This window comes from Brassica oleracea, chromosome C3 (genome assembly GCF_000695525.1).
Source record: "Brassica oleracea var. oleracea cultivar TO1000 chromosome C3, BOL, whole genome shotgun sequence".
Lineage (NCBI taxonomy): Eukaryota > Viridiplantae > Streptophyta > Magnoliopsida > Brassicales > Brassicaceae > Brassica > Brassica oleracea.
Genome location: NC_027750.1, coordinates 47,692,900 through 47,704,522, shown reverse-complemented (window position 1 = coordinate 47,704,522; position 11,623 = coordinate 47,692,900). Strand labels below are relative to the sequence as shown.

Sequence of the window (11,623 nt, the reverse complement as noted above, 5' to 3'; positions counted from 1 at the left end):
CCACCCCAACTGCAAAAAGCAAAGACTCCCAAAAAAAAAAAAAAAACACACCAACCAAAAACAGTGAACACCACGTGCTCGTGAAAATGGCCAGGAGAGATGATAAGCTTAGAAAATGTACCTGAGTGGCGAGAACGGCGCTGATTTGGCTAGCGATTCCTTGAACGCCTCTCCAGAGAGAGTAGTCAAGGTAGTCGGAGGTGACGCTGTTAGGGTAACCTTCGGGGAGGAGGAACTGAATCAGAAGGTTTCTACATTGGGCAAGGAGATTCTGAGGAGTGAGAGAAGATGATAACTCGAAGGAAGATTCTTGAGAGACGAACTCATCTTTGAAGTAATCAGGGACAAGTCGCTTCCTTTTGCTTCCTCTCACTTCCCAAAAAGCCGTGTCTTTCTCTGTATCTCCGCTACTTTCCGACTCGGGAGCTTTGGCGAAAGCGGCTGCTGATAATTGTGACTGGAAGAAGCAGGACAAGACCAAGAACAGCAAGCAGATAAATCTAAAACGGTGAGAAGGGTCATCAGAATTATCGCCACCGTTAAACCACCAACCGTCGTCTCCGCCGGAGCCATTTCCATTATCATTGTTGCCGCCCATGTCTCCGGCAAACATCCCGAGCGATAGCGATTGATTAGTAAAGTTGTCATTAGCAGTGGCAACTAATGGAGGGAACTGGGAAAGCGACGGAAGCGGTTGCCGGAGTGATTGCCGTGGGAGAAATACACGCTGCCGGAAAGAAACATCATTCCACCGTCGCGAGGCGACGGAAGCGTCTCCAGTAAATAGATAAGAGCAGCTCATCTTCTTCTTCACTTGGATATATTTCAATACGCCATTTGATTTGTATATGTATAATAAAAGAGTTTTTTTAATTTTTCTAATAGACCGCATAAAATTAGGGTTCTGGTAATATTATCCAGCCGCCATTTGTGTGTGTAAAATTAGAGATCTTTTCCATGGAGAAGGAGATAGAGAATTTGTGGAGAGAAGTGAGGGAGTTGAGCTTGGGTTCCGAAATCGATCGCCTTCATTCTCCGCCCTCTCCCCTACACTTTCTCCGAGATTACGTCTCTCAGAGCAAGCCTTGCGTAATCTCCAACGCAATTTCTCACTGGCCGGCTCTAAAACTCTGGTCTGATCCTGCTTACCTCGCCGGAGCTTTGTCTAATGATCTTGTCTCACTGCATCTCACTCCTAACGGCTGCGCCGACGCCGTCACTCCGGTTAGTGACGATACGAGCGCCGGAGATCTCTGTTTCGCTTCGGCTCACGTGGAGAAAGTTCCGTTCCCGGAAGCTCTTCAGGCCGTTCGATCCTCGTCGTCTAAGGGGGAGAACGTTGGATATTTACAACAGCAAAACGATTGCTTTAGAACCGAGTATTCAACTGTTGCTTCGGATTGCGACGGAGACATCGCGTGGGCTACGGAGGCGCTGGGTTGTTCGCCGGAAGCTGTTAACCTTTGGATAGGCACTGATCTCTCCGTTACTTCTTTCCACAAAGACCACTACGAGAATCTTTACGCCGTCGTTTCAGGGGAGAAACATTTCCTTCTCCTTCCTCCCACCGATGTACACCGCCTCTATGTTCAACGATATCCAGCAGCCAACTACTCTTACCATCGAGTCTGTGAGAATCTCACATCATATTCAATGGCTTTGGCTTTGTTTACAACTGGAAGCGGGTAGATGAGATAAAGTTTTAATTTTTGTAGGATACTGAAACGTTCAAGCTTGAGATTGAGCAGCCAGTGAGGCATGTGCCATGGTGCAGTGTTGATCCATACCCTTCGCCAGAGAGGGAAGCAAGTGAGCGATTGAAATATCCATTCTTCTTTGATGGCCCAGAGCCGTTTCACTGTACTCTCAAGGCTGGGGAGATTCTGTACCTGTAAGAATCGCAATCTCTTGTTCATTACCATGTTCCATAGATTGATTTGAAATCTCGGAACAGATTTTCCTCAAGGCATTATATATTGTAATCACTACTTTTTATCTATGCTTCAGTCTTATTGTAAGAAGCAAACATAGAGCTTTCATTTGGTGATTCCGAAACTATAACCGATCTGGATATTGCAGGCCAAGCATGTGGTTTCACCATGTTAGTCAAACCCCAGGAGAGGGTGGCTATACAATTGCGGTCAACTATTGTAAGAGTATTTGTATTTTGCTTCTATCCTCTGTGAGTCTACAGTTGGTAAACTACTTTTTTTTTTTATTGGCTCTACTGCTTCTAATTTGCTACCTATGCATCTACTTTGTAGGGTATGACATGCAGTTTGACATCAAGTATGCTTATTTCAACTTCTTACAATCAGTGTCATATGAGTCATCTTCACTCAGTCCAATTCTTTCTTGGAGAGAAGATGAAGATTCGGAATCTGGTGATGGAGAGGTATGAAGAATTGAAACAACATTTTTCTTCCTGATTTCAAGTTTTACCAGTCATAGCAAAAGCTTGGAGATCTGAACTTTGCATTTGGAAAATCTTAGGATTGAGAATTGTCTGAATGTTGTTTATTTGATCCTTGCCATGTCATTTGGTTCTTTCTCGACTATTCCGTGAGTTTTTTTTTTTTTGTCTCCGAGAAGTTCTTTAGAACCATGGAATCATATGAAAGCTCTTAAATTCTATGAATTGTATAAATTCTTTGTTGATGACTTCAAGGAAAACGTACCAGTGTTTTCTTGGGTCTTAAAGACTTGTTCTTGAGTTGGTGATGGTGCTAGATTTTGGCAATGAGAGCATGTGGATCAGTGGATGCCATAAAGTGTGGGTTTGAATAAAATGGATTGATACGAGATGAGCTGGTTGGTATGTACAGGAAGGATGGGTTGGTGAAAGATGCAGAAAAGTTTTAGCTGCTCCAACGCTATGGCCGCCAGTTATATGCAGAATGGGTTTCACGTCGAGGCCATTAAGCTTCTCTATCAGATGAAAGTGGCCGGCATCGAAGTGTATAACAGACTCGTGAACGAGGTGAAAGACCACTAGCTGTTCTAGCTAGATGATGAACCTGATAGTCAAGACTCTGTTGTGCTTAAGGCATGTAAATGTTGATGTGTTTACACACACACACACACGCATACATAGATATATACTGTTTGAAAAGTATAATAGTCACTAGTGCCTCAAAAGGAGATCAATAAAACATCACAGCACGCTCAAGCTATTTCAAGAAGCCGGGCTTTTGATTCAATCAGCAGATTTTGGTGAAGAGATGGGAATGTTGGTGAATAGATGTCCCATTGGTTTGTTCTTATGGTCTTTGTAGATCAAGGGTTCAGCTTCCTTTGAGGTGATCGGGATGTTACCAGTTGCTGCAGCTTTCTTTTCCTTGTAAGACGCCCAAGTGACACTGTAAAGACCTGCGATGATTGCACATCCGCCTAAAATGCTAAGAGAGAGGAAAAAGATGAGTGAGTAAGGTAACTTCAGACACATCCCATCAATTGCTGAGAATATCCAAAAGAAAAAAAAAAAGGAGTGAGAGTTTTAACCTCCCCAAGTAGATAGGGCTTCCTAGGAAGATTCTGGACAAGAAGGCTGAGGCTGCAGGTTGAAGGGGGTTATAAAGAGCAACCAAGGAAGGACCCAAAATCTTATTTGACCACGTCAAGAGACCATAGTTAAGGGCAGATGCAATTACTCCCTGGACAGAGGAAGCAGCAGAGTTACTGATTTGGAGTCTATACATCAAACATATATAGTGTGAGGAACTTACTGCGTAGACAACTGCAAAGAATTCCGATCGTGTGAGACTCCAGTTGGTTGACTCATTGGTCATGAAAAAAGCTGATGTCACCATGAACATGGTCCCAAAGAAATACGAGTATGCTGTCACTGAAAGATTTGCCGGATACTTCTTTAGGACTGGAGCCTGATCATATTTTCATAACGTGGGGGGGGTCAGTCCAAAGACAATAAAATATTCTGAAACAGGGGGTGCTTGGATCTATCTGGAAGCAAAAGGACACATGCCTGAATAGCAAGAAAAGCAGCCATGCAAGTGCAGTTCCCAATCAAACACAAAACTCCCAGATTCCATCTCCCAATTCCACAGAGAAAGCTAGACACCAAGTGTCCAGATCCAGATGCTTCAGGGTGTCTTATTTCACCATGACCCAAGAACTCAACCTCTGTTTCCCCAAACAAAGCCGGTCCGCGAAACAAAACCATCAACACGGCCCCAGCGACACAGACCAGCGTACCTCCTACCTTAGCTTGACCTTCTAGTTTGAATAAATTCAATCTCTCTGTTCTGCATCAACACATCGAAAATGGAAAGATAAGGCATAGATGATTCTCTCATCTTGCAAGAGTAAAGAGAGAGACCGACCAATCAAATATTTACCCCATAATGAGAGCCAAGATGAAAGTAAAAACGGGAATAGAGGGCTGAATGGCTGCAGCATAAGTGGGATTGGTGTAATTGAGACCGACCAGGAACAAGAGCTGATTCCCAAATATCCTAATCACAACAAAACCAACATACATAGGTACACATAATCATAACAGAAAAGAATAAAGAAGAAAACTTTTCAAATACCCAGTTAAGCCGAGGAAGAAGAAAGCTAAGAGAAAGCGTCGGTTCAAAGGAGGTCTTGTCTTCTTGTCACGGATATAAGCAAGAGGAGCGAGAATAGAGAGAGCAAGGAGATCACGAAAGACGCAGAAGACCAGTTGGTTTACGCCGACGTTGAGAGCTACTTTGGTTATCACGTGATAACCTCCGTTGAACAATTGCACGCAGACCATAGCCACGTGTGCCTTCCACGCCTCATTCTCCATGGGCCTGTATTTTCTTTTCCGACGGTTCTTGTTACCGGAGAGAGAGATGAAAGCCAGGGTGGTGACTGGAATTAAAAGACAAAAGACTTTATTTAAAGAAATATTAAAATCTTGAAATTGATTGCTCAGCGAATCTCTTTCTGTCGAAATGTGGTTTTCAAGATTGAACGAGACAGAGGAACTAACAAATGACAGTGCAGTTACTGGCTTCAGACACAAGCATGAATTGCGATTGATCCTATTTACCCGCCCTTCCCTGATTACTCTACTAGGCTTACCTTATTTTTCTTTTGTTTATAGAAGAACCTAAAGTAAAACTAAATATGGCATACGGTAAAATATCCTGCAAATCTATACAAAGTTATTGAGATAACTAAAACATTCTTTAGTAGACTGTAAACAAACCATCCTTAACCAAGTGTGGTCTTGGCCTTGTGGTAAAGGGGTTCCAGCTGGAGCTTCCGCCCTTAGTTCGATTCTCCTTGGCCACCCATAGACGCTTTAGGTGGTAAGAAAATCCGAATTTCTATGGGCCTCTTGGTGATTAGCCTGGAAAACCTTTGGAATCACACCAAGGTTATTAAAAAAAAAAACAAAAGGTGTTTAGCCTAAAAAACCTTTGGAATCACACCAAGGTTATTAAAAAAAAAAACAAACCATCCTTTATTCCTTTTATTAAGGTTTCGAACGAAAGGCAAACATGACTAGTTTAGACAATTTGATAGATCCTGGAGAAAAATTCTAAAATGGACCTTCCAGTGTATAATACATGCTACTAATAAAGTTGTTATTTCAACAAAAATACTAAACAACAATATTTAGCAAAAGCAACACAAGTAAAATAAAATTTTTTGCATCTTCTTTCTCGCAACCATTTGTTTCCACCAATGATTGATACTTAGTCAAGTTTCTTGAACCTGAAAAGAAAAGAAAAACAGTAGTCATTTAAACAAAGAATCATAAGAAACAAAAACAAAGAATCATAAGAAACAGTTTTTTCGAACTTTACTCGATTCATAATCATGAATAATAGTTTCAAAATCAATATCTTCTAACATTTATGTTTCAATGCATAAAATAGTTAAACCATTTAATCTTTCTTGAGACATTGAAAAACGTAAATATTTTTTTCGGTAATTTAATTTTGAAAAACTTCTTTCCGCTGAAGCTGCAGTCACATGTATAGTCAAAAGAATTCAATAAAAATTGAAACATTTTGATAATAACTCGCACTTTCAACAAACTCAAAAATTCACTAGGTTCCATAGGACATCAGGTAAAGTAGTTTGCAAGATTCTCAATTCAGAATAAAAATCATTTAAATTAATATATGAAAAATTACCATGAGAATTTTTTGTGAAAGTTAGTACAATGTTTTTGTAGTTCACTTTTACCTAATGCTTTTAGTTTTCTCAAATCAAATAAGAACCCAAAAACATTTCTAAAATTCACCATTTGATCAAATCTCTTTTTTTTGATTGAAGATATTGCCATGTCCACCACAACTAAAAAGTAATTAACTCTAAAATCATCCTCACCCGTTAGTACTTCTTCACCTAACTGATTTTCTTCAAATTGTTTTTCCCAAAAATACCACGCTTGTTTGGAAATATATGATCAACATCCATATCATGAGCAATACTTTGAGCTATACTCAAATTAAAGGTAAATTCTTCATGTCTATACTTCTCCAAAAACAAAACTACACATTCTAATTGTTTCACAGCATTATCAATGCACACAGATTTAGCTTGTAAGTTCTTACTCACATAATTAATAACAAACAAAATTTCATACCAAATGCCATGCCAAGTAAGAATTTGAAATTATCAAATCACATGATTAAGCTTTCATCATCACTTTTTGTAAGAGAATCATCACATGATTCATATAATTCCAATAAAACTGACCTTATTTGTGGAGCTTGAAATCTGATTGCTTTGACACTTTTGATTTGATTCTCCCAACGAGTATTGCATAAAGATTTCACTGTAAAAGGAAGGAACATGGTCAAGTAAAATCTTCCATCTCTTTGTAGAACCAGAAAACAAAGCATTTATGTGCTTCTAATAAACGGACGTAAACGGGCTGTGTGTAAAATTATTGTCCGTTAAAGGCCCATTTGCATAAAAAAATTAAACGGGCTTTGTCGGGTCTGTCCGCTAATGTCCATTTAATAAACGAGTTTATACAAAATTACACGGGCCGTCCGTTTAGCCTGTTAATATTTTTTCATATGTAAAACAATGATGTTTTCGTTAGAAACATTTGTAAATCTCTAAAGCCCCAATTTTTATCGTGATTCCTGTGTTCATCTCTCTCTCTCTCATCCCTTGTTTGGCTTCGAATTCGATCTTTTGCTTTCCGTTGGTGACGTTATCGGATCTCAAAGCTTCTTCAGACAGTTTCCCACAGGTCACAGATCTTATTATCAGTCTTCACGCTTCAGGTAACGTCACTGATCTCAAAGCTTCGTCAAACTCAATTATCTTAGATTTTCGTTATGGGTTTCCTTTATTTGATTCATTATTGTGTTCTTAATGTAGATGGGTTAGGAGATGAGTTTGTCTCAGTCTTGTGTTCTGTCACCGACTCACCATCAACAAGTCTTGTGTTCTGTCACCGAGGGAATATCTGCTTGTGTTCTTGTGTTCATATCGGCAAGGTCCTGTTTTATAAGCAGACGTATTTGACCAAAGAAAACGCAGAACAAGTCTTGTGTTCATATCGGCAAGGTACTGTTGCTTAACTTTAGAACATGTGGTTTATGAACATTTGAAAACTTGTGCTAGGTTGAAGGGTCTTAAATGAACAGATATACAAGAGGGAAAGTGAGGCGTATGAAGCTTTGTCGACTAGGTTAGGCGAGCAGAAGTTTCTCTTTGAAGACAGGTTTGCTGCAATTACTTTGACCAAACTTGCTTTGTATCTTTTTAAGCCTTTTTAATAAGATTCATCATGTTTTCTCAGGTCTTGTACTCTTGTGTTCTGTCACCGACTCACCATCAACAAGTCTTGTGTTTTTTCACCGAGGGAATATCTGCTTGTGTTCTTGTGTTCATATCGGCAAGGTCCTGTTTTATAAGCAGACGTATTTGACCAAAGAAAACGCAGAACAAGTCTTGTGTTCATATCGGCAAGGTAGTTGCTTAACTTTAGAACACATGTGGTTTATGAACATTTGAAAACTTGTGCTAAGTTGAAGGGTCTTAAATGAACAGATATACAAGAGGGAAAGTGAGGCGTATGAAGCTTTGTCGACTAGGTTAGGCGAGCAGAAGTTTCTCTTTGAAGACAGGTATTGCTGCAATTGCTTTGACCAAACTTGCTTTGTATCTTTTTAAGCCTTTTTAATAAGATTCATCATGTTTTCTCAGGTCTTGTACTCTTGTGTTCTGTCACCGACTCACCATCAACAAGTCTCAGGTTGCTTTGTTTTCAGTCTACAGGTCTTTTACTCTCTTGCTCTCTGCTTAATAGATTCACTTCCCACTGTTCTTGCCTTGTATGTGTTATTTGATCTCTGGAATTTCTTGATCGAGTTGTGTTATTTGACTATTACATACTTGGTATTTTCATAAAACACCGCATTCTTGAATAGTATAATGTCATTATGTCACTTTGTGAGTCATAATATATTTCCACTTAAGTCTTGATCGAGATCTCCACATCTGTTAACCAGAGTGTCTTACGTATAACTTTTGCTAATGCAATGTACAGTCCTAATTGTAAATAAAACCTCTAGTTTTTGTGATGATGGTTTACAATCGATTGCACTGCAGTAAATACCATATTTATAACTGAGCACCAGCTTTTTTCCACTCTTAGCTTATACTAGAAATTTGTGTAGTTTGTCCACATGAATGATTCGAGATGAAACAACAAGCATTCATGAGCACTTTGCAATGGCGGAGGCACCATGTACTAGCATGGGGTCAGCTGTTCCCAATAGAAAAATCTAATTTAGTATAAATTTTTATAACTGATAACTATTTCCCCCCTCATTTAGTTATTGCCGATGATTACCAAAAAGAAAAAGAGAAATATTGCTTGTGTACAAAACCTGAGACTTTGTTTAGTTCTGTTTGTAAATTTGGAACTCAATAAGGTATTTTGTGCTGTTTGTTTGTCTTCATGACAATACAATTCGTTCCCTGATTGAATGTCTTTTCTCACTGTCTTTTCTCGCAGAGATGGACTCTGAAACTCAGCGAACAATAGCGCTTCTTGAAGCTCGAAGTGAATACAGGGAAGTGAATGATGAGGATGCTGAATTTGATATAGATGAGGAGCTGTCAGAAACAGAAGCTGAGGTTCAAACAGAAGCAGAGGTTCAAACAGAAACACAAGCAACTGCAACGACACAAGCAACACCATCAGCACAAGCACTGAAACCTCAACGTAAGCGTCGAAAAACCTCAACTGTTTGGAAAGATTTTGTATTAGTGGGGATAGAAGAGGATGGAAAAGAAAGGGCTAAGTGCATTCACTGTGGTTCAAAATTAGTCTATAATAGTAAGACTCATGGTACAAATCAGTTGAAGCGACACTTAGAGGGTTGTCCTAAGAAGGTAGATAAGCATGTGTATGATCATATGGTAGATCGTGAGATGGTTACTGAAGCTATCATCTACCATGATTTACCATTTCGATATGTGGAATACGAGAAGGTTTGAGCAAGAGATAGGTATTTAAATTCTGATTGTCCACATCTGTAGACAGACTGCTGCCCTTGATGTCTATAGGAGATATGAAATAGAGAAAGAGAAGTTGAAGGGGCTGTTTGTGAAGCATCATGGCAAGATTTGTCTCACCGCTGATTTATGGTAGCTAGGCCTCAGAATATGGGATATATCTGTTTAACTGACCACTACATTGATGATGGTTGGAGATTGAACTGCAAGATCTTAGAATTTTGTGAGATGAAGTCTCCACATACATGTGATCTGATTGCTACTAAGATCTTCGAGTCTTTGAAGGAATGGGGTATAGAGAAGAAGATTTTCTCCATTACTCTAGACAATGCCACAAACAACAATACTATGTTGAGAATTCTCAAGGGAAAGCTTCAGATGACAAGTGGAAGCGATGGAGGTCTGTTGTCTGATGGTAAGCACCTACATGTGAGATGTTCTGCTCACATTTTGAACCTCATAGTTAAAAATGGCTTGGAGTTAGCAAATAGTCTTCTGCATAACATTAGAGAGAGTGTGAGATAGGTGAAAGCATGGCCACAAAGGAAAGAAGCTTTTGCAGCATGTGTAGAGAGAGTAGGAATTAGAGGTGGAGCTGGATTGTCACTTGATGTTCCCACTCGCTGGAACTCTACATACGAGATGCTGGTTAGAGCTTTCAAGTTTAAGGAGGCATTTGCTAGCATGGAGTCTTATGATCAGAACTACAAGACCAATTCTTCAGTGCCTGAGTGGAACCGTGGAGCAAAGATCTGTGAATTGTTGATGCCATTCAGTGTCATAACAACCGACTTTTCAGGTTCAAATTATCCCACTTCTAATATCTACTTCACACAAGTATGGAATATACAATTGTTATTGGAGAAATATTCCATTTGTGATGATCTTGGGGTGAGATAAATGGCCAGAAACATGCAAGTTAAGTTTGATAAATACTAGAAGGATTATTGTGTAATCTTGGCTATGGGAGCAGCTCTAGATCCAAGAATAAAGATTGATATGCTGAAAGCTGCTTATAAAGAAGTGGATCCGATTACTGCAAGCGTGAAGACTGAAAAACTCAAGGAAAGTTTGAGTGATCTCTATAAAGAATATCAGAAACTGTCTCAAACAAGTTCTTAAGATGGTTCACTTACGCCAACTCCACATGAGATTGTCACATAATCTCCACTTGAAGATGATTACTACAATGTAAGTAACTTAATATGATTTTAGGTCTCAGTAATTCATTATCTTGAAATTGATAATTTTGGTATAAATCTATATTATAATAGTTGAGTTTTTGCTCACTCCTCAGTGTGCCACCTCAGCGTTTTGTGGGGTCCACTTTTAAAAAATGTGAAAAAGTGTCAAGTCCTTGGCTCGAACCTGGGTTATTGAGATATAATCACCAACATTTATACCACTAAGCTAAATGATACTTTGTACATTGATGGCCAAACCTAATATATATTTATAAAGGTCGGAAGCCCTCGCTTCTTCGGCTTCCTCTGAGGGTCGGGCCTACAAGTGTATTATGAGTTTCATTTTTAAATGAGATTCATCACGTTATATGAAAAAAAGCTCAAGTTTGCAACAATTATAGTTTTCCCATATTGTAAACTGTTGTCGTTTAACATGAGTTTGAGTTCTTTTCATCATTGTCTCAAACAAGTCTGAGTTACAGAGTTGCGCCGTGTGTCTGTTCGTAATCTATTTTTTCAGCGTTGAACTCTTCATGTCCCCATCTTAAATCGCTTGATCATAAATGTTCCTGATTTGTAGCCCCTCTTTAAACCCTATATATATAATTTTCATCTTTGATGAACCCAATCTACATCTCCACAAAACTCATTGATTCCTCTTAGCTTTAACCATTTTCTAGAAAATGTTTGTCCTCTGCCTCTCCAGTTCCTCAAACCGGCGTCCGTCACTCAACCTTCGAGTCTCTCCGTCTTGGCCGTAGTAGTCAGAGCATAGATTTTGGCTTCCTCCGCTTCTGGGATTCCCTGAACTTCAAGAAAGACAGGGAGTTTGTGGGAATCACGGTTCTATTCCTTAATGAAAAGGTAAGTTAATCTTCGATCCATCACACTTATTTAACATAATTGTTTTAATTGATTTCTTGATTCTTTGTTGAATAATATTATTTGCAGAT

The 11,623-nt window shown here is 39.2% G+C and overlaps 4 protein-coding genes across 10 annotated transcripts in view; 2 read left to right on the top strand and 2 right to left on the bottom strand.

Moving 5' to 3' along the window:
- The window catches only part of LOC106335064 (protein root UVB sensitive 1, chloroplastic), a 2,710-nt gene extending 1,796 nt beyond the window's left edge, over nt 1-914 (bottom strand). Inside the window, exon 1 of the mRNA XM_013773483.1 lies at nt 122-914. Coding sequence (XP_013628937.1) covers nt 122-892 — 771 coding nt within the window. The 5' untranslated portion in view covers nt 893-914. The remainder of the gene's footprint in view (nt 1-121) is intronic.
- Nucleotides 893-3,015, top strand: LOC106335067 (jmjC domain-containing protein 7). 6 transcript variants are annotated; one of them, XM_013773487.1, is made up of 5 exons: nt 893-1,626; nt 1,716-1,891; nt 2,080-2,150; nt 2,265-2,395; nt 2,826-3,015. In XM_013773487.1, exons 1-5 carry the CDS (start codon nt 958-960, stop codon nt 2,937-2,939), a joined length of 1,161 nt encoding a protein of 386 aa, XP_013628941.1. In that variant the 5' UTR covers nt 893-957; the 3' UTR covers nt 2,940-3,015. The 6 variants fall into 6 exon arrangements, with proteins under 6 accessions (XP_013628941.1, XP_013628942.1, XP_013628943.1 ...); XM_013773488.1 differs by having other exon boundaries at nt 2,080-2,182; XM_013773489.1 differs by lacking the exon at nt 2,826-3,015 and adding an exon at nt 2,731-2,810.
- Nucleotides 3,016-3,018: 3 nt separating this feature from the next.
- On the bottom strand, nt 3,019-5,053 carry LOC106335065 (WAT1-related protein At3g45870). 2 transcript variants are annotated; one of them, XM_013773484.1, is made up of 7 exons: nt 4,979-5,053; nt 4,551-4,857; nt 4,356-4,472; nt 3,983-4,262; nt 3,726-3,881; nt 3,502-3,653; nt 3,019-3,398 (listed from the first exon to the last, which is right to left on the bottom strand). In XM_013773484.1, the coding sequence occupies exons 1-7, from the start codon at nt 5,013-5,015 to the stop codon at nt 3,197-3,199; spliced, it is 1,251 nt and encodes a 416-aa protein (XP_013628938.1). In that variant the 5' UTR covers nt 5,016-5,053; the 3' UTR covers nt 3,019-3,196. The 2 variants fall into 2 exon arrangements, with proteins under 2 accessions (XP_013628938.1, XP_013628939.1); XM_013773485.1 differs by lacking the exons at nt 4,551-4,857; nt 4,979-5,053 and having other exon boundaries at nt 3,983-4,257; nt 4,356-4,416.
- A 3,932-nt stretch (nt 5,054-8,985) lies between these two features.
- Nucleotides 8,986-10,608, top strand: LOC106330770 (zinc finger BED domain-containing protein RICESLEEPER 1-like). The gene is made up of 5 exons (XM_013769187.1): nt 8,986-9,462; nt 9,515-9,573; nt 9,684-9,915; nt 10,012-10,285; nt 10,460-10,608. Exons 1-5 carry the CDS (start codon nt 8,986-8,988, stop codon nt 10,606-10,608), a joined length of 1,191 nt encoding a protein of 396 aa, XP_013624641.1.
- Nucleotides 10,609-11,623: the final 1,015 nt, after the last annotated feature.